Source organism: Pagrus major, chromosome 17 (assembly GCF_040436345.1).
Source record: "Pagrus major chromosome 17, Pma_NU_1.0".
NCBI lineage: Eukaryota > Metazoa > Chordata > Actinopteri > Spariformes > Sparidae > Pagrus > Pagrus major.
Window position 1 is genome coordinate 17682898 of NC_133231.1, and position 22460 is coordinate 17705357.

The following is a 22460-nucleotide window of genomic DNA, read 5'->3' on the forward strand; positions in this document are numbered from 1 at the left end:
AATGATTAATGTGTATGAAAACCAAAATGTAAAAGTGATACATTGTGGTTTTATTTAGGGTTTTATGCTTGTTAATAACTATGAGGTTGCCAGGCAACAAGCGAAAACTCCAGGAAGCCACTGCATCCGGTCAAGAAATAGTCTGACACACAACCCCCCGAAACACTGTGATGTTTTGTTTTTACGTTTTGTTTTTTGTACTGATTAAACGAACCAGATAAAACATGTTTTTTTTTTTTTTACCTCGGGACAGTGTCAGACTAATTGTTCCCTCCATGTCAAGTAGCTATGCTAAGTTATGCTAAGCTAATGGATTGGTATTAATCTTCTCATTTAGGCATGAAAGCAGACAGTATTTGAATATTTAAACGTCAAACTATTGCGGAAATTTACACAGAGGAGGCAGGTTGGGTAGAGGTTGTAAGGAGCCTATACTTTAGAGGAATATACTTACTACGTACTACTTAATACGTACTTTTTACTTCACAACACTTAAATGTCAGCTGTACATACTTTTCAGATAAAAAATATACACAAAAAACATGTACTTAACATCACATTATTAAAGATTCACAATATTTTTTTTACTTTTGACCCGTTTCAAAAAAGTAGTGCCTGGCTGTGACCCACTGAAGTTGTTTAAACTAGCTCTACCTTGATGAACTACAACAGAAATGTTAATCCAGTATCAGTATCAACAATATATATTAATTTATCAGCCGTGTCATTTATCAGGGCTGTTTCTGCTCAGTTTGCACTTTTGCTTTTACCACTAAAAGTACATTTTTCAGACAATATTTCTGCAATTTTTAAAGTAAGATTTTGGATCCAGGCCTTTATTTGTAATAGAGCATTCCTACATTGATATATTGGTACTTTTACTTGAGTAAATGATCTAAATTATTCTTCAACCACTGGATCAAGAAAGCCAAGTAGGCACATTGGCATGAAAGTCTCAGTTTGTCTTATAAGTAATGTTTGTTGATTTCTTTGCTTTTTCTTTGTTTTACTTGATATTCACTGTATGTCTCTTTTTCTATTAGTTTTAAAACGTATTACAATGATTAAAACATCTGTGCTAATGAAGATGATGTTACAAGATATGATGGCGTAGAACAAAGGTGAATAATGCTCAAATAAAAATATTCATATTCACTTGTCATGCTGTCTTTCTGTAGGCGGAACAACAAAACATTTTAAGGGATCTCTGTTTTGATAAACTCCAGAAGTCAAAATGACAAGAGATCTCCATTTGTCTGAAAAGAGAGGAAAATGAGATAAATAGAAGAGCATGTGTCGTTTACGTTACTGCTGAATCAAGGGTGTGCATGTGTTGTTAAAAGACAGTGTACTGCCTTAAATAAAGTCATAATGTTGCCTTAGTGCAGGTCAAAGGTACGATGATGGTGAGCTCAGTCACCTGCCATCAACAATCAACAGCACAACTAAGTGCACAGGAAATACAGACATTATCTTGTACCTTAAAAGGTCTTAGCGTAGAGTTTATTTGTTTCACAGTTACATTATATCCATGTTTACATCTCCTGTTGAACTCTGACATTGTGTGACTCCTTAATCCTTGAAGTACCATAAAGATAGTGTTGTTATAACCTGTCCTGTCATATTTGCTCCTTATCTCATCTTGTATAATTTCCCCTTGTGAAGAAGGGGTATTTAAAAGAACTACAAAATAAGGCTGTACACTACAATATATTGTAGATAAAAGGCTCCTATTGTATTGGTGTTTAGCTTTAAATCCATCTCTTACATTCATTTGTTTTATATCAACTTAAAGCAAAGCAGGGGTAAAGTCGTGTTTCTTATCAGTGTCATCAGGTTCATCATATTTACAACTGTCATGTGATTTTACCTCTGTCACTGACGTAATTGCAAATGCAACTGCTGTGGTTGATGTCAGTGGTTGATTCACGTCCTGTAAAAAGTACATGCTGACTGCATAGAGGTTAAAAGGCGCTGAAACTAAAGGTTCACACAGAACACATGAACACGAGACGCTGCTGTTCTGGTTTGGTTTCCTTCACACGCAAGTAAAGTTTCAGATGTGTGTCAAAACACAATTGGTAGTCTGAACCTGTGGGTGTTAAAGCTGTACTCATGTTGTACTGGTCTAAATACTGAAAACTGTATATTTTGTCCAACATATTTACAAACTAAACAGAGGAGCAACATGATCAGTAACACCTTATTATATTAGCAGTTGGAAGGCAGTGATGGAATGTAACTAAGTAAATTTACTCAAGTCCTGCACTTAAGTACAATTTTAAGATACCTGTACCTTACTTGAGTATTTCCATTTTCTGCTACCTTTATACCACTCTACTACATGTTGGAGGCAAATATTGTGCTTTTACTCCACTACATTTATTTGACTACTTTAGTTACTAGTTACTTTACAGATTACAGGCTGCATCAGGCCAACAGTTGGTTGATTGATTTACTTTTACTTGTACTTTTGATACTTAAGTACATTTAATGAGATACTTTCAGACTTTTACTTAAGTACTATTAATATGGATGAATTTCACTTTTACTAAAGTAATATTGTATATATATATATATAGTACATATATATTATAACACTGTTTAAATGTAACTTAATACATTTACTTAAGTACTGTACTAAAAGACAGTTTTGAAGTACTTTACTGTTTCCATTTTATGCTCCTTTATACTTCCACTCCACCACATTTCAGAGGAAATATATCTGTATGTTATATAATGTTACTAATTACTTTACTGACTAAGAGTTTACATTAAAAAAACATATGATATTCTTACAAAATGCAGTAATTTGCTCTAAATTAAACCAATACTTTCTGAGTACTTTAAAAAGTCTGAAAAAAAACTGTTTTCTTTCTTCTTCTTCTATGTATCATCTCATGACCACTCAGATTTTCCGTGTGCCTCTCAGACGAGGGCCTACCCACAGATTGGGAACACCTCAATGAATGGCCTAACTGTATATAAATATAAATGGATCCCATATCAGTCAATGGGGGCAATTTTCAGCACAATGAGTGCTTTAACTTTTGATACTTTAAGTACATGTTGATGGTACAACCCTGATTCCAAAACAGTTGAAAGCTGTGTAAAAACGTAAATAAAAACAGAATGCAATGATCTGTGAATCCTTTTCGAGTCATAATCAACTGAAAACAATACAAAAACAAGATATTTAATGTTCAGAGTGATATACTTTATTGTTTTTTGTATATATGCACTCATTCTGAATTTGATGTCAGCAACACATTCCAGAAAAGGGGCATGTTACCACTGTGCTGCATCACTTTTGTTTTCATAACAACACTCAGTTTTGGTGAACTCCACAACTTTCCCAGTCTAATGTTGCTCCTGTTGACTGAGTGTATATTTACAGAAAACAATAAAGTTGATCAGTTTTCAACATTAAATATCTTTTCTTTGTACTGTAGTCAATTGAATATGGGTCATAAAGGATTTGCAAATGATTGCATCCTGTTTGTATTTATGTTTTACACAGCGTCCAAACTTTCTGTAATCGGTGTTGTACTTCCGTACTTTTAGAGGGTCAAGGTCAAATGTATTTATAGAGTGCTTTAAAACAAACAGGGTTTGTACCAAAGTGCTTCACAGCAAACATGAAAACAAAGTTTACGACAAACGTGAAACATTAAGAGAGCAAATAAAAGATGATCAGATTTGATAGGATTTTAAATACAGAACTTTTACCTGTTGCAGAATATGTTTTACATTGTTTTCTTGGTATTTCTACTTAAGTTAAAGATCTGAGTACTTCCTCTACCATATTGAATCAACACAACAACACTAGAAACCACAGCATCAGAAATATACCTGGATTGAGGTGTTAAGGGCACAAAAACCTACGTTTTTCTACATCTCAGGTCCACAATATTAACTAATAAAGATTTTTTAATATTTGAAATTAATCACATTCTCAAAAACAACTGACCTTGAGACTTGATCAAGCAGAGCTAGAAAATTACCACAGAGTTTAATCATGGCCCTAATGTTTTTACATCTAGACTATTGTACTGGATTTCTTCACATTTTATGGTGGTTTGTATTTGTTCAGTCACCACTTGTCCACTAGTCATTGTTCCAAATAGCTGTAAATGTATTGATAATGTAGGTCCATTCATTCATCCACCTCTCACACTGACTTCACAACCCATTTCCTCGTCATGAGTGGAGGGAGGGCCAGGATTGAGGAGGAGATACAAGTAAAGGAAGCAAGGGTGTATAAATATGGAGGGAACTCAGCCAGAATGTGTTGTCTGCTCTGGGGCCACTGGATGGCGCTCTCCTCCTTCAAGAGCGATTTAAATGAATTCAAAGGCACAAACAGTGATCTAAATGTAAACAAGAGCATCTGTTGTTCAACCACGAATCACAACACAGGACTGAAACATGACACAACTGTCACAATCGTATTTCCAGACATGAAAAAATAACGTGAGTCATTATGTTTTCTGATGCTGTGAAAGGTTTGTTTAAGTCAGCAGAATAATGTTTTGTCAACACAGAAGTAACAGCCTAGCCTTGGCCAGATAACATCTATTTTATTTATATTTAACTGAGAAATTCTTCTAAACTATACTTGTATAGTTCACATGGTCAGCTGTGACTGGGCCTTTAACATCAGCTGCCTGCTGACACACAGTGTGATGCTCAAAGAATAAAATATAAGATACTGAATCTTTTCATTCATTTTGTTTGGTGAATCAGATAGTCCTGCACCTGCAGCTGAGATCAGGTTAAATTAAAGCAGACATACATTCACACATGAGATCATTTCCTGTCTGACAGACAGAAGCCACTCACACCTTTATTTCTCACACTGATGTCAGGCTGAAATCATATTTTCTCTCAGGACTCCTTAATGTCAAAAACAACTCCCTTTAATAACAGCATCATACTTCCGGCTGGGCACATGTACCTTCAAAATAAAAGTAATCCATTTGAATCAAAGTTGGTGTTAAGTAGAAATAGCATAAAATATGGAAAGAAACTCTCCAACCTGAAAATAATTTTTATAAAGACAGTTAGCCTTATGTTAAAACCAATAAATCCATATTAGTAACATGGGAAAATCATTACGAGACATGAAAATGTTCCATAAGTATTTTTCATTTTGAATTTGCTCAGTTAACAGCTAAATGTAATTTCTGTAATTTTACTTTCTCTAAATTATATTTTATACATAAAAGTGTAAAAAGTTGTTGCTAAGGGTTTGTCACACAACAACAACAACAACAACAACAACAACAACAACAGCAATATAGTAATAATAATAATAATAATAATAATAATGATACATTCTTAGAGCAAACAGCCTGAGCAGAATCTTCCTGAAAAACAAGTAAATATAAGTTAAGTTAAGTTAAGTATAATTTTCATCCTATATCATATCATATCATATCATATCATATCATATCATATCATATCATTTTATAATATATAATAAATTATATGATGTCATATTAAGCCCACAGAAAGTGTCTACTGACTGATTATTCAGTATAAATCTTTAAATTCAACGTAAATCTAATGCTCTGCAATTGGCTTTAATGCATGTATAAGTGAATTTATTCATTTTTAGAGGCACTTTACTTGAGTAAATTATAATTATGTATATATGTATTTTAACTTGTACTTGTGATACCAGTACATTAATTTCCATCTAATTACTTTTGATTAATTAATTAATTAATTTCATTTAAAGGTGCACTATGTAGTTTTGGGGAAGAAATTTTAACCACTAGAGAAAGATCTTCATTGAGTAATTTTTATGCCTAAACAAACTAAATAAACAAACTCTCTTTGTTTTGATGACTGAATAAACTGAATAAACAAACTGACTTTAAAGGACAACACAGTTTCATACTGTTTTACTTTGTTTATATGTGGCGGACCCTGCCACCTTGCTAGCTTCAAACAGTGTTCTGGGGACCTTATTTTCCTCTGAGAACAACTTGTTTATTGAGTAATGGATTTTTTTATTATTATCATTATTACCTCTTTAGTACGATAAATATTGCTATTCTGTTTTAATTTCTTCTTCAAAACTTCATAGTGCCCCTTTAATATCAGACACATTAAGACTCTCCCCTACTATTCGAATGGGTGACTTTCACTTTTGCCAAAGTAGTATTTTAACAAGATATTTCATTTACTTAAGTATGACTTTTGGGTACTTTTCTACGGAAGCCCTAAAGGGCCATGCATTCATACATTTTATTTCCTCCGTTTTCCCGTGACAACGAGTTAATTTCATTTGTTTTCTCAAGATCTCGAGTTATTATCTCGAAATAACAACTGCCGTTTTCCTGAGATAACGGGATAATTTTCTCGAGATAATGAAACTTTGTTTTCCTGAGATAACGATATAATTAATTCGAGATCTTGAGAAAACAAAACGATAGTGTAGTATATAAAATCATTGCAAGAAACATCATTCAGTGTAGCAATGTCAGAGGAGCAGGAGCATATCGATCACCGCGTCACATATCTTTTCAATCAAGGCCTGACACAGGCTGAAATAGCATTATGCCTTGCTATTACAGATAATATACACATTAGTGTGCATAATCTAAAAAGACGGTTAGCAAGACTTCAGCTATATCCGCGGCACAATCTAAGTGATCCTGATGTCGTCGTTAACTACATAGCTGACCAGCTACGTGGTCCCGGGCGTCTCCATAATCTCAGGCCAATCATATCACAGTCATTATCTCGAGATCTCGAATTAATTATATCGTTATCTCGGGAAAACAAAGTTTCGTTATCTCGAGATCTCGAGAAAATTATCCCGTTATCTCAGGAAAACGGCAGTTGTTATTTCGAGATGATAACTCGAGATCTCGAGAAAACAAATGAAATTAACTCGTTATCACGGGAAAACGGAGGAAATAAAATGTATGAATGCATGGCCCTTTAGGGCTTCTGTACTTTTCACATAACTATATTTTTTTCATCTCGGATGAGGAGAGTGAACTTTTATTTTGAAAGTTCCCACCGGAAGTCGTGTAATATCTGTCTTGACCCAGGCTCCCGTCGCTCCCCTCCTTCCTCCAGCTGAGAAGCGTGTGCTCCTCGGAGGTGACGGAGACAGCTGGTCCTCCCCTGGTGCAGAGGGAGCGGAGCGGGGACTAAACGCACCGCCTCCGGCCGCAGCCTCGGACTCGGGTCGGGGATGGCGTCGCTCGGCGTGGGGCTGCATCTCATCCGCAAGCGGGGAGCGGGCAGGAGCGCCGCGGTGGAGAGGAGGAACCTGCTGACGGTGTGCAGGTGGGAATCCCTCACATTGATCTTTCCTTTAATGACAGGGAGGATGAAACAGCGTCTGGGTCTCTGACGGCAGATTTGTTAAGTGAGGTTATTTTGACTCCATCCTGATTTAAAAATATGATTTAATAAGCATTTAAAAAAGAGGGAAGTGTGTGTGTGTGTGTGTGTGTGTGGGATGAGTTGCATTCAAATATTAGAGAATACATTAGAGATACATATGGTGTGTGTGTTTTCTCTGTCATTCATTCACTTTCTCCAGCACACATTGACGCCCAGCAGCAGCAGCAGCAGCAGCTTCCTCAAGCCTTCATTAAACATTCATGCATTCACATTTCAGCTTTAATTACCCTCATAATTTGTTCAGTGTGGATTAGGCCAGGATTCTAGAAATACTGAGCCCAAATTCCTCCACCATTCACAACCCAGCCGCTTGAAAACAAGTAGATTAGCCATCAAAAAGAAATGTTCTGTTTTTGTATTCATGAAAGGATTTATATCTTTTGTTTGATGTCCCCTTATTGATGGTCCAAAGACAGTTTTAAACTCCTCTTCCATTATACCAGCAGTGTATTATTCAAGCAGATAAGTGCTTTTTTTTGTTTGATTGTTTTTGCTCCAAACTCAAATATTTAGTCTACTAAAGACGCGAACATTTGGTGTTTTTCCAGAACAAACATTCAGGAAAACAACACGGGTGAGGACACGACCTTGCTCTCCTCGGTGCATTCATAAATGATAAGCCGGGCAAAAAATATGGAGAAAGCAGCAGCAGTAGATGCTGAGGTGTGCACACACATGTCGCCTGCCTGTTTCTCCTTCTCTGAAGTGGAAAGCGCTTTTCTTTGAGTATTGATCTGTGGTCCTCTCTGTGCTGCTGGCAGATGTCAGTTAACAACCGATAGTCCCTGTGGTGCGTTTAGGACCGAAGAGTAGGAAGGGGTCAGAGAAAAGGGAAGAAATGGAGGTGTACTTCAGAAAACAAACTGATAATGCACCACCTGCTCCAGCTGGTGTCTGCTCAGCCTTTTTAGGGACACGTCTCGCAGTATGCTCAGGTAGTCCTACTTCCATTACTGTCATTTAAAACAGATGTAAATGGAGAGTAATTAGACACAGGAGCTGCTTGCTGACCAGTCTGGTCCTCTCCCGTCTGTTTCTGCCTCCGCACCAGCCATCAGTTCTCGGACTGGCACGAGCGGAGGAGGGAAAGAGTCAGACGAGTGATGGCAAACCGGCAAAATGAAGGAAGAGAAGATGAAAAACTGAGAGAATCAACTTGTTACATACATTTTCCCCTCAGTTAGGCTGTAGCTCTAAGGTTGTCAAGCTCATCTCCTTCCACACAGCGAGATGATATCTTATGGAGGTTAACTCAAGTTGACAGAAAATTAATCAGAATCTGTTCAGTTAATTGGTCATTTCAGTCATTTTTTAAGCAAAATGGTCAAATATTTACCTGTTCTAGCTTCTCAAATGTAAAGATTTGAAGTTTTTCTTTGTTAAATATGATAATAAACTTGATGTCTTGGTCGGACAAAACAAACAACTGAAATGTCAGGATAAGGCGTAACGGTGGGATTGTGATTTTTAAAGCAACAGCACTGTCGTAAATACAAATCCCAGCTCTGAACAATTTGTCAGACGTAATGTAGGTGCAAACTACAAACAAAACCCATTACGTCATAACAATGTTGTGATGAAAACACGTATGTAATGCTGTGACCCTACCCTCTCACTGAAGTAACGTAGTGCAGAAACAAGACGACAGAGACACCATTCACCCTGTTATAAGACACTGTCCCATCAAAATGATTCTGGAGCTGTTATTCTAAGGTAGAAAAGTTACAAAATGTTGCTTTAAACCACCGTGTCACTGGGAGAAAAATCTGTCTGTCTGCACATTTGACCAAACTCCAAATTCGTGAGCTGTATTTTGTATCTTTGGAAACTTGAGGATCGACGCTTAAAGTTCAGTGGTTTTGAATAATGGCTGCCTGCACAGTGTGAGTGTGTATTGACTGGTTCATTAGCAGACTGCTGCTTGTTGGGGGGGTTTAAGCTTTCGGAAAAGAGTAGATCTCTGCTGGAAGTCGACTCTAATGAAGCTGCTGCGGTCGCCTTCAACACAACTGCACACCTGCCATCGAAAAGGTGCCAGTTGTTTTTTTTTTTAATCTAATTTCTCTGTTATGCATATAGCACGTTGTTTGGCAGCTTGAGTGAGATATCTTGTCTGTTTTTCTGTGGATGAGATTCCAATTCTTCAAATGTTTTTGTCCACATTAAACACTGAGCAGGTGAACACACCGGCTTCACTCTCCTTCATAAACCCTCCATGTTTATTCTGACCGGGCCTGTAATCATCGCTGATTACATCACAGTCTCTTTATTTTTGTACACACTGTCAGTCAGAGGTGTGAGACACACTCATATTAATATAACAGCTAAAACCATCATCCTTGTTGTAAAAAAATAAACATAATGAATTAGAAATATAAGTATATGAGATGAATAGTGAACTGAGACTTTATCTGTTGATGTAACTGACCTGAAGAAATTAAAATAATCAGTCCACAATACAGCTTCTCTCTGCAGACGTGTAGGTCAGGTGTCTCAGGCTGAACAAGCCTCTTAACTAGTTTTGATGCCGTGATAAATGTCCCTGATCACACCCACGTCTCTTTAAATCATGGCTGCTGGAATCGCCATTGAAGTTTTTCTTTTTTTGTGAGACCTACCTCGACAGCTTCTTTTCCACACCAGACATTTGTCACAGAAGGAAAGGCACAGGTGTTACTAATAATAATAATAATAATAATGATATTGTTGACATCTCTGCTCTATTCAAGAGTCCCAGTAAGCCTAAATGGAATTAAACCATCATTAATTAGGTCATTTACACATGAGCTTTTCCTTTTGTCACATTTCAAAATGTCTTTGTGCCGCCTTCAAGTGCTGTCCGGTTCACTGTAAGATTTATTATGCTGTATAAAATGCCCATTCTTATGTTGATAGAGGTTCTCAGTCATCCAGGTCATGGTAAATCTAAGTGCTGTATCTTAGGCAGCTGGACTTGAAGACGTTTCACCTCTCATCATCCAAGAGGCTTCTTCAGTTCTAACTAACTGGAGGGGAGTTGCAGGCTTTTAAACCCTGTGTGGGAGTGTCCTTACAGAGTCGTTAAGGACATGTGTGAACCGGCCTTCATGTGGGTTTCTAGGGCTAGGTGAGCCCAGGTGTGAATGAATGGCCCCTTCTTATGTTCACTAGTTCTCACATCAAGAGTCTGTGGATGTTTGTAACTTCTCTCATTCATGAGCACAACAATGAAACAGAAAAAAAATCATTCATCTGTTTTTCTTTTAGAAAGGGAACAAAGCTGAAGTCGTTTATTGTTTTCGGTTGCATAGCAACAGAGCTGTCACATCTTCAACGCCAGTACTGTTCACTCAGAGTTGTCGTGCCGAAAACACAAAAACACAACCTGAGGAGTAACATTTGAATCCATCTGTGTGGGCAGACAGTGTTGTGGATGTATTGAGACTTAAAGGACGGCGTTATTCAGGTCAGATCAGTCAGTTTGACCCAACAGTTGCATTCAGGTCCCCTCAGGTATGACAGTAAAATTGTTATATTTCAGTCTGTCACAGTTAGTTAACTATTTATTTTGCGTCTAAATATGTCCAATGTATTCTCTGTAATGCATTTGACTATTAAAAAAAAAATGTGTTTACTGGTATAATGTGACGATACATGTAGTCATTGTTACATCTAAATAAAAACGCAACTGATGTAATGTATATAGAACTGCTAGCCATGGCTAATTTTTTACAGTCTCTGTCCCTGGCGAGGCTTTTTAGGAATAAAACACAGAACACAACACTCTTATACAGGAATAAAAACTAGGTGTAGACCGATTATCATCCCTGGCTGATATCGTAGGGTCAGAATAAATGTTAGATAATTAGGTTTCTGCAAAAGCTCCAATAAGTTAAAATTTAGCGTTTCTTTATGTGGCACAAATACCACTCGGTAAGGGTCAGAAAAACATCATGGTTTGGCTTAAAATACCTGTTTTGGTCGCCATAAAAATGTCTGGAAATGTCCCCAGAGCGTTGGCAGCCCACCATCCCCCCCACCCTCCAATGTGAAAGTCAGCTAATAAGCATATAATGATAACATGATGTGACACCTTGGACATATCTGTGGTTTGCAGGCACGTTAGCTGCTAACATGATGTCCTGATGACTGGGTGGTCTGCTGCAGGTGTCCTAAACTTCATGATTCATTAGTCAATATGAGCAGAATAATGTATAATAAGGTGTTTTTTCTGGTCACGGTTTATTTCAGGAAATTTCAGTTTTCTCACATTGAGTCCATGTGTGTAGATGATATACTCTACACAGAGAAGTGAATCAGTTCGTCTAATTTGCTGTACAGAGCAGGGTTGTTCTTCACAGTGTCTGATAGCTAATATGCATGATATGTGATTAAAGCCCTTTCTCTTTTTCATGGAAATAAGATGAAATCAATCAGTTTTGTCTTCTTTCACAGGAAGACACACTGTGGTCACCGTGCTGCTAAGCAACGAGATAGAGAGATATGAAGTCAGATTATTTGGCTGACGCTAAGAGCGCCGCACAATTTGGCAGTATTTTCTGAACACACACACGCATCGACACACATGGCAGCCTTGTCAATTAACTCTCCTTCCTGTCTAATTAGTTGAAATCAGATTAGGCGGAGTCGGTCGGTGCACATGACAGTCATAGTGGGCGGCACGCTATGACTGCTTTTATCACAGGAGATTGATCAAAGCCTCTTTACAACTGTGAAGGCCAGATGTGTTTATTTTTTGGTCTCTTTTAATTAATGAGAGAAAGAAAGTTCAGATTAATGAAAATAGTCTTCAGTGGATTTAGTTATGTAAATGAAGGCGATTCTTCTTTTTGTTGTTTGTTTGGTCTTCTGTGCATTTGCTAAAATGTGCAGTACCAGTCTGAGTGTGTCTTCGTCTGTGACATCATTCAAGTCTGAGATCAGCAACAAAGAAAGAAGTTTATCACTGGATACTTAGAGGGACTCTATGTATAAGTCACTTTTCTATGGGCCATATGTGAGCCTGTTGACAATTTGTTTAAGTTGTTTACTGCTGCTGGTCTGTGGATTTCTTTGTGAAGAACTTGGATTTTCCACGACAGTCCAAAGGATGCGACTTCATGCATGTTCTTGACTCAGTGCCTCTCTTCGCTCCATTAACAGAGAGCAACAGTAGCTTTGTTTAGAAACGGTGTCCGTTAACATAAAGTAACGACTGGCTTCCAGCAAAACACACGGTTCCACAGAGCCCCTTTAAATGTCAGTGTAAGAAAATGTGGATATGTCCCTCAAACATTTCAAAGGAAGCTCACTTCCATGAAGTTGGGACTTACAAGAGACACATTTTTTTAAAAAAAAGAATAGTAAATATATATGCTGACTTTTTAGTATATGTCAAGCTCTAAAAAGTCAGGATCCTACAATTCCCACAATGAAACCAGCAGAATCTTTTTCATGAGACCCTCCTAAATGCTTATAAAGCTCCTCGCAGTCTATGAATTGTACATTTTTAGTCTTTAGTCTTTTTAGTTTGATGTGTAAAATTGGTGAAGCTGCCTTTTAAGCTCCAGGTCCAGTTGCTGATCTTAATATCAGTATGTGCATCATCTTCTGTGTTCAGGTTTTCAGTGAAGACTATGCTGGACCGCTCCTGTTTTGAGACGATAGATGACTCATCTCCAGAGTTCGTTAACTTCGTTTCCATCCTGGAGCACATCCTCAGTCATCGACTCAAAGGTAAAAACAACCCTCTTCTCATCCACACGCATACATGCAGATGCATAACTGGCACCAAAATTGACTTTAAACACATGTGTGATATTAAAACTGGAGAATGCAATACTATTTTTCTTGCAGTTTGCCATCATTTGATTGTCAAGAGCAGAGGAAGTTGTGGTTATGTGTCTTTTTACCGCTGACCCATCAGGACCCAGACATGCAAAAGTTGAACGTGAAATTACAATGACTCATCCATTTAGGTCATGAGTTTAGATAGCTACCGTCATCTCATTTCCCTTTATTGAGATTAGTGTCAAGTAAATGGACACTGGTGGAAAGTATTCCCAGCGTCATACGCAGTGTTTTCCTATTTTTAAACTTTAGATTGAAGCCAGACCTTCCCTGTCTTTGTCTTCCACCTGACAACCACTAAAAGAAATGAAGTCCAATGAGTGAACCATTAATATCACTTAGGTGTAATTTCTGATTAACAAAGCCCTTCACGAGCACTATAATTGAAGACAAAAGCTTGTAAAAACCTCTGTTTCCTTCTCTCTTTCCGTCAGGTCAGACAACTTGGTTTGGCTATGAGAGCCCTCGGAGTTTCTGGGATTACATAAAAACCGCCTGCAGTAAAGTCCCTCATAACTGCATCCGCAGCATCGAGAGCATGGAGAACGTGCGATCATCGAGAGCCAAAGTGAGGATGAAACTGTCCAGGGATCAGATTTAATTAGTGTAGGCGGCAAGGAGGGGAAAAAAAATGTTGAATGCCAACAGAGCATTTAAATTAAAACAGAAAGTTAGTTTTGATTAATCTTCTACTTTGAGTCCAAACGTATTCTGATCTACAGCACGCACACACTATGTACAATCGGGCGTTGTGATTTTCGCTTATTGTGCTTTATCCTATTATTGCTTTACAAAAGAGCAAAGCGAACAAGGTAAAAAAAAAATGTTAAGAAAACACATGCTCATGAAATGTGACTCAGTCTTACCCCGAGGGCAAGAGAGCAAACAACCGGAGCTAATATTGTTCTGCAGTCAGGCTGTAGGTGAGAAAAAAGACTTAGTCTCACACACACACGCTCGGGTCATGAACTCTTTTCATTAATAAAAAAAAGCAGCTTTGCAGTTTTAACAGAATCAGAATCCGCTTTATTTATGTGCACACATACAAGGGATTTGACTCCTTTGAATTTGACAAGAACAGAACAAGGACCACAGAGCTGTAAGGTATAGGTAAGGTAGAATTAAACATAGAAGTATTATGTACGTACAAGTAGGTAAAACAAGGAGCACATAAACATATATTTAAAAAGCAACAATGATCAACAACATGATGTGGATTTTTATTGACATTTTGGAAGTAACAGAAATTGCTTGCTGGAAATGATAAATGTGTTTGGGTTTTGTGATTGATGAACCGCAGACAGTAACACAGCCCAGCTGATCATCAGAGCAACAAAATATCAATCACGTTTATCAAATCCATTGACATTTTGTCACTCTGTTTTTTAATTTACACACATTTCATTACTTTAATTATAAATTTGTAAGCATTTTCATTACTGTCATTTTTTCATTCATTTTTTGTTACCCCTGCCCTTGAGGACACTTTCCTTGATTGATACATTTTGTGTTGTGAATGGCTTTAAATCAATGTAGTCACTTGATGATATAATATTTCTTTGTCGTTATTTTTTGTACTTTTTTTATTCTGTACTCAGGTCTCATTTGAAAATTAGATCTTGATCGCAATGTGACTTCCTGAATAAATTAAGTATATACTGTATAATCACTTAATTTTTCATTTCATGACCATTTCTGTCTATTTTTCAATTCAATCCAGCGCAATCACTTGGTCACTAGTCACAGTTCCCATCAGCCTCAGCTGCTTCTTGTTATTTGTGCTCATTAGCAAATGCTAGCATGCACCTGCTTAATGTTAACATTGTCATTGTGAGCATGTTAGCACGCTGATGTTAGCATTTAGCTCAAAGCACTGCTGTGCCTATGTATTTATTTATTTATTTAAAGGTTTAATAATCAGGGACAATGCACATTAATAAAAACATTTTAACAAATGTAAACATGCCAGAATTAGCCAAAAGGCTATTTTACATCTGCTGTCCCTGGACTGATGTTAAGAGTCACCCTAAAAGAGAATGAAATGATTTAGTTATCAACATACAAATAATACATTAGAAGATTAGAAAACTAAATCTGAATAAAGGTTAAAAGGCAGAGAACTAGGCAAAAGTCCATACATACACACACATGCTGACATAAACTCAGCTCAAACAGCAGCCGCTATAGATAAAACAGAAGCAACGTTAATGCAGCAACATCAACATCGACAAAAAAATAAGAAATAAAATAATAATAATAATAATAATTACGACACAATAACAAACTAGCAGGTCACAGACAAGCAAAACATAAACACTAAACACATTAAAAGCCATGCACAAAAAGCAACAGTAATACAGTGTATAGTTTCACAGGGCATTCATCATGGCTGCAGACTCTTATACTGTTATCCTGAACATCCTGTGTTGCTGGTGGTCTATTTATGTGATATAAGCTTCCACTCAGCTCAGTGACACTGGTATCTCTCTCTGCAGGGCAGGGCGTGGATCAGAGTGGTCCTGATGGAGAAAAGATTATCAGAGTACATCTCATCTGCACTGAGGGACTTCAAAACCACCAGGTCTTTAATGTTGTTCATATACTGTACACACAGTTTCCTCTTCAACCAAATCAAATCAAGTGTATGTAGGATTTGTCTGTCTCCAGCATCAGTGTGCTGCAGGATACATTTACATCTTCTTACATACTTAGCGCACATCTTGCAGCTGCACCTGTCTGCCCCACTTTGTATTTAATTCCCAGTCAGTTTTCTGGAGGAGTGTGAGCTGAATTCATAATAATGTGCTCACATGTTTGTGTTTGATTGGAGGAGGTTTTACGAAGACGGAGCGATCATGCTGGGAGAGGAGGCGGGGCTGTTGGCAGACACACTCATCGGACTCAACACCATCGACTTCAGGTGCTCATCACGTTCTGCTGTTTCTTACGGTTGTTCTTGTTCAGTCCTACTTTCTCTCCCCGTTGCAAAGCCAGTGTTTAGTTTTCTCTGCACGAGGTAGATTTTGGCAAAGTAGGATCAGAAATATAACAATCTCTTTACCAATTTAGAGGGTGAGCCGAGAGGCTTTCATCTTAATAGAGGCGAAAATAAGAATGTGGATGGAATAAGAAGCTGCTTCTCCTCACTGATAGAAATACATAAAAGATGAAATAGTACAGAATATTTAGAACCTGGACGAAGTTCCAGAAATACCAGATTTTTAAAAACTTTTTAGGCTGTCGCCACGTGACATAATTTTGCGGTGTTTCAGACTAATGCATCTGGCTCAGGTAATGACTTTAGTAAATTACAGTGTTGCGGGCTCTGGTCATCATTTTTTAAAAGTTTTTTAAAGCAATATAAGGCAACTACCAGAGATACAACGAGACCAGAGAGTTGATGCAGGTGCATCACTTGCAAACGCTGCAGAATTATGTGACGGGTCAAGAGAGAAGGCCTCAAATAATAAATCACATACCTCACACCAGGAAGCTCCTCAATGGTAGATTAAACACACTTAATGGGACATTTGCTGAACACTACAGTGTCCTCAAAAATAACCATCAAGTAGATTCAACATTTCTGTCTCTACAAAAACAAACTCGTCCTCACCAAGTTGGGACAAATGTGATTGTCTTTACTGCAACGTGTTGATACTGTCTTAGATGAGATAAGCAGAAGAGATCTCACTTTTGTGTGTGAAACCCGTGCATTTGGTAAAGCTGCCGTTGGGTTCACATCTCTAGTTTGGACATTTTTATATAACACTGGACACTGGGGTTTGGAGGTCACACAAATGGTTAACTAGAGGTCGTCTGTGTACAGTCTGTGTTTTCAGTTGTTTTATAGTCAGTCAGTATTTTGGCAAAACCTCCACGAAGAAGACAAAGTAAAACTCCAAGGATCTCTACATCAAGGTGATTGGAAAGTTCAAGTCAGGGGAATGATGCAAGAACACTGTCATGTCACTGAGCATCACTTGATGTCCAGTTAAATTATTCAATACGAATATTGAGCTGTGAACCAGCTAAAAAAAGAGACTGAGCTTTGATTTTCCATCCTGTCTTCTCTCTTCAGCTTCTGTCTGAAAGGAGAGGGTGTGGACGGCAGCTCCCCCGCTGTGATTGATTACACGCCTTACCTGAAGTTCACTCAGAGGTATTCAAATAGTTCTCTTCATCACACAGTTCGTCATCAGTGTAGGTTCAGCCAGTACTGTTCAATAAACAGGTAACGTTTACATGCAGGATGGAAACACATTCCCTTATGTTCTTGTTGAGTTTTTTTTTAAGAATAACATTTTATATTTATAATTTAGACTAAAATTTCTTTTGTTCAAAATGATGTAACTTACCTGCGCTATTGTTCTTGTAAGTTCATTAGACTTTATGCTAAACTTGCCATATCCACTGCCCTCCACTTAGTCTCCAAACAACTTGAAAATAACAACAGCTTTGCATGACATTTACATCGGCATCTACAGCAGATGTGTTGAAAAACCTATGAAAAGCAAGACTTCAGCTTTTTTTTTTATCGGAGGAGTACTAATATGTTTGTTCCTCGTGCAGTGCGGACAGCATCAGCAGCGATGAGGAGGAGATGAGGACGATGGGGAGCAGCGGCAGCGAGAGCAGCACCCCCGACAAAATGGCCACCGCCGCTTCCATCTTCACCGAGCAGAGCAATTTGGTCACCAAGTGCAAACGCTTTGAGCAGAAGTATCGCATGGCGCTGGAGCAGAAGGTAGCACCTCAGTGTGTGTGTGTGTGTGTGACGTTACTGTTATTTTGGGATAAACAAATTGTATGGTAATATATGCCAGTGTGACATTTTCCTTGATGTCTGCATGACAATTAGAGGCTCGAATTGTGAAATGCTGGGAGGAAGTGCCACATATACAGCATCTGTAATGTTTCTTCCCTCTGTGGCTCATTCATGGCTGCCTCTTCTCTCTGGTTATTTAATTTGCTTTGAGCCAAAACAAAGATTTCAGCTGTGCAATTCAAACAGCAGCGCCTTGATGGCAGCAAACAAACAAATGAAAAACAGAGTGTGTGTGCTCTGTCCGTGTGTTTGTCTCAGGGTTACCTGGAAGAGCTGGTCCGTCTCCGAGAAGTCCAGCTGTCCGAGGCTGTATCTCATAACAAAGCCCTTCAGCAGAGCCTGGCAGACACACACATCTCCCACTCACTGGAGAAAGAACAGCTTGAGTACATTGTACTGGAGCTTCAGGACCAACTGTAAGTTCAGGACCAACCGTGTGTGTGTTTGTTTGTTTGTTAGGGAGTGCATGTGAGGTCGCTGATGATAAGGTGGAGAGGTCTTTGCAGCAGACCCAGCTGTGAATTTGACATTCAGTGCACAGCAAGAAGCCTGGAGATTGCAGGTGGTTTGTTATTTGTGTGTTGTCGAATCAATCGCAGTCAGTGCTGCTTTTAGCCACGAGGTAGAGCTGCATCAGCGTTGTGTCTTTCCATTAAGTTTAATTTACGTTCCAATCTGTGAGAAAACGCTTTCTCGGTTTGATCACTAATTCAGAGTTGGCTACAAGGTCTGTCGAGAGGATTTGTGTCATGATCTTTAGAGATGAAGCTGCAGTCTCAAGCTGGTGTGATGAGTCAGTGGATGTTTTCAAATGCAGATTGAAAGTGAAAAGCAAAGTGACATGAAGCATGAGGCTCTGATAGAAAGAGATGCTCTGATGGTGAATACAGTCAGAGGAACGACAGCGTGAGTTAAGCTGTTTTCACATACAAAGTGAATTGCCCTTTTACAAATGTAGCACACAACAGAAGATTGTCTGGAAATGGAAAGACTCAGATGGGTTGGTTTGGTTGAATAATCAAAGAAAATGTGGAAAGGAATATAGGTCTGTTAAATGTCTGGACGAACTGGTTCAGACATTTACGTTCAAACATAAAGCTCCTTGAGGTAACGTCCGGACAATTTCAGGCTAGTAGTTCATTTGTTAAAGGGGCTTCTGAGAGTATTTAGAGAGGAAGGAAGGGATGAAAATAAACACAATCAATTCAAAGGATTGACTTTGATTTTTTTAAAAACAGTGACGGATATGGAAGATTGACTGTGTGTGACAACTTACGGCAGGTTTATGATTTCGTCAGGGAGGACGAGGTAGCTGATAGTCTGTAGAGCCAGACAGATGCAGCATTTTTGAGACAGAAGCTAATGTCTCTGACTTGGAAAATCTGATAATGATCTATTGGCTGGTGTTCTTTTCTATTTTCTTTTACGCCAATGCTTGACAAACTAGTGTAACCAAGTACTGAGGTAGACATTTTAAATTTGAAAAAAAAAACAAAACCTGCCAACTATGTATGTTATTGGTGACACTTTTATCTTGGTACACATTGGTGCCAATACTGATATATCTGTGATTAGCTATGAACAACCAAGAAAATAAAAACAACCAAACAAAAAGGATGCCAGAGATATCATGTTTGTAGTCTTTGCACAGCCTTGAATTGTTGTTTATTTTATTTATTTGAGAAGAAACAAAGGCAAATATTAAAGGTCCTGTGTGTAGGATTTAGTAGCATCCAACCAACTGAATACTCCTCGCCTCACCCTCCTCTTCCAAATGAGTAGGAGAACGTACAGTACCCCTAAAAATGCAAAAAAAAAAAAAAGTGAAAGGCCCTCTCTAATGCCAGTGTTCGGTTTTGTCCATTCTGGGCTACTGTAGAAACATGGCGGACTCCGTGGAAGAGGACTAAGCAACTCCCCTGCTTTTATATTTTTTGAATGAGAGTTTATTTAGTCAATAAATTGTCTGTAACCCTGGCCACTGTCTGTTGTCTTTAGGACGGTGTTGAAGAACAACGATTTGCGGTCCAGACAAGAGTTGACAGCCCATCTGACCAATCAGTGGCCGTCTCCCGTCGCCTTGGACGCCAACGCTGTTGCGTTGGACACGCTGCTTTACAGGAAGAGCGCAGGGGGACAGTGGGAGGAGTATGTAGATGAGTTGACATCCTCCAGCTTCCAGGTTTAGTTTGGTTACGTTTAGGGCTGCAACTAATTATTAACTAATTAACTGATTTATAAAGTGCTTGGATTACTCTTACACTGCTAACCCCACAAGTATTGTTCTTAGAGAAAAAATCAGAGAAATAATCAGAGAAATAATACTGCAGCTGACAGCAACTAGATTGAGATTGGTGGTGTGTTGCTTATATAGATATATTGACAATAGATTATTTAGAAACTTTAGAAGCAACAATGTTTACTTTGATTGCAACTTCACAGATTCCAAGCTGGTGATGTTCTCTATTTGTTATATATGTATGTGTATCGTTACTGGATATCGTTAAACCACAAAGATGTTGCACTTCCAATAATTATTTGAAAAAAAATAAATTATTTGTCATTATTTGATTGTTTCAGACAATAGTCTATGAAATGTGAAAAGAACATTTTTGTCCGGCTCACAGTCTGAAACCCGAAAGTATTTAATTTACAATTCATAAGAAAATCAGCAAATCATCCATCTTGTGAATCTGGGACTTTAATTGAATTACTTGAACAAATTAATGCATTATAAAAATGATTTTCGATTCATTTTCTGTTGATTACTGACCCTCTATCCTCTCTTTGCAGGAAGAGTTTCCAGAGTCTGGAGCAGCTCTCTGCAGACATGAGTCTCTCCCAGACGTCTCTCGACCCGTCACACACACTGAGTCTGGAGGCCAGACCGGGGCCACACTGGCCCCACCAAGGTACGTCTCCTCCTGATGTCCAGGAAAGCCTCCACTTTGATTGTCTCACTTTTAAAAACTCAGTATTTTAGACTCACTTTTTAAAGATACTTGTTTTACCATCTTATTTGTATTTCATATTTTATTAGCTTTTTTTTGTAATTGCATGTAAAGTGTTTTGCAACTTGTTTTGAAAAGCACTATACAAATTATTATTAATTGACGTGAGTATGAATCAAGCGTACCATGTCGTTCAGGTAAAGAAGAAACTCCGTCTCTAAGAGGTCTGTGTGGCTCTCTGACCTCAGTCGCCAGCTACAAGTCTCTGGCCAGCCTGAAGTCCAGCGAGTGTTTGGCCAGTCCAGCGACAGAGATCAGCAGCCCAGGCGTCACTCCTTCATAGGGACCAGACAATCCAGGAACTTTCTAAATGTGTGTGATATTGTTTATGTTCTGTACGTGGAGCCCGGAGCTTTAAGATGGAAGTCAGGTTTGGGAGTTGAGAGTCTGGTGTAGCATGTGTTTTGAATCGGCTCCTTCAGGCTGAATAATGTCTTATTAATGTTCCATTACAATTGAAACAACCTCTGACTCTTCACGGAGAATCTCCAGCTGTAAACCCATCAATATGTTTAAATCTGTTCTGTTGGTGTTTTTCTTTTTGTTTTTTTATCCGTGGAGCATTAGTTTTTACCTTTCTTGGAAATAAAATAACAGAACGTTGATGTAAGAATTACTTTGTTGAGGAGACAGTGATGATAAGGTGTTCTCACCTCTCTCAAACATGTTTTTCTGTAGATCAGAGCAGAGTTTAGGAGATAACACAAAATGCTGTGAGCCTCGGTCAGTGTTTAGTCTCTTTGTGTCACTGCAAATCATTTCCTGCCGTTGACAGGGTCTTTTATTATCTGCTGTGCTGTTACTGCTGCCACCGAATTGTTTTTAATATAGCAATTTCTTTGATTTATGATGGTGACTTTGCCTCCACTTTTATCAGATTGTATTCAAGATTTCGCATACTGTCTCACATTCAGGTGAAAATGTCCTTGAATCTTTTTTATGTCGTGCATAAATCAATATCACCTGATTGTGTTCTCAGGTAATGATCGCTATAACTAATATTCACCCTTCAGTTCTGGGTTTATCAGACAGCCTATTATTATTATTGTTATTGCTCCCTTTAAATATTAAAATGCAGTATTTTAATGGCTAGATCATTCCTGAAACTCAACACTGACAAATGATCAGTGTTTCAACAGATATTTTGAGAATGAGAAAAACATTTATTTGCAGAATATCACTGTAATGTAATTTGTACCTCAACACTGAACTCATGACTTTGCCTTTAGCTTGTTACAGCAGCCATTTGCACAGACATACAGCAGATGTTTTATTGGATTTGTTTGCCTTTTTATCCTTCGTTTTGAATAAACTCCACTTGCTCAAACAGTGAGAATTTGTGTGGCGATAAAGCTCGAATAAAGTCA

At 38.2% G+C, this 22460-nt stretch overlaps 1 protein-coding gene across 3 annotated transcripts; it reads left to right on the plus strand.

Annotated features, from left to right (window-relative positions):
• The first annotated feature begins 7093 nt into the window (after window positions 1-7093).
• rundc3b (RUN domain containing 3b) lies at window positions 7094-22420 on the plus strand. Of its 3 annotated transcripts, none has more exons than XM_073484869.1 (11): window positions 7094-7308; window positions 13028-13143; window positions 13692-13825; window positions 15753-15838; window positions 16088-16177; window positions 17336-17416; window positions 17827-18001; window positions 18341-18498; window positions 20081-20230; window positions 20876-20994; window positions 21231-22420. In XM_073484869.1, exons 1-11 carry the CDS (start codon window positions 7214-7216, stop codon window positions 21374-21376), a joined length of 1350 nt encoding a protein of 449 aa, XP_073340970.1. In that variant the 5' UTR covers window positions 7094-7213; the 3' UTR covers window positions 21377-22420. The 3 variants fall into 3 exon arrangements, with proteins under 3 accessions (XP_073340970.1, XP_073340972.1, XP_073340971.1); XM_073484871.1 differs by having other exon boundaries at window positions 7113-7308; window positions 20081-20264; XM_073484870.1 differs by having other exon boundaries at window positions 7113-7308; window positions 16091-16177; window positions 21231-21467.
• Window positions 22421-22460: the final 40 nt, after the last annotated feature.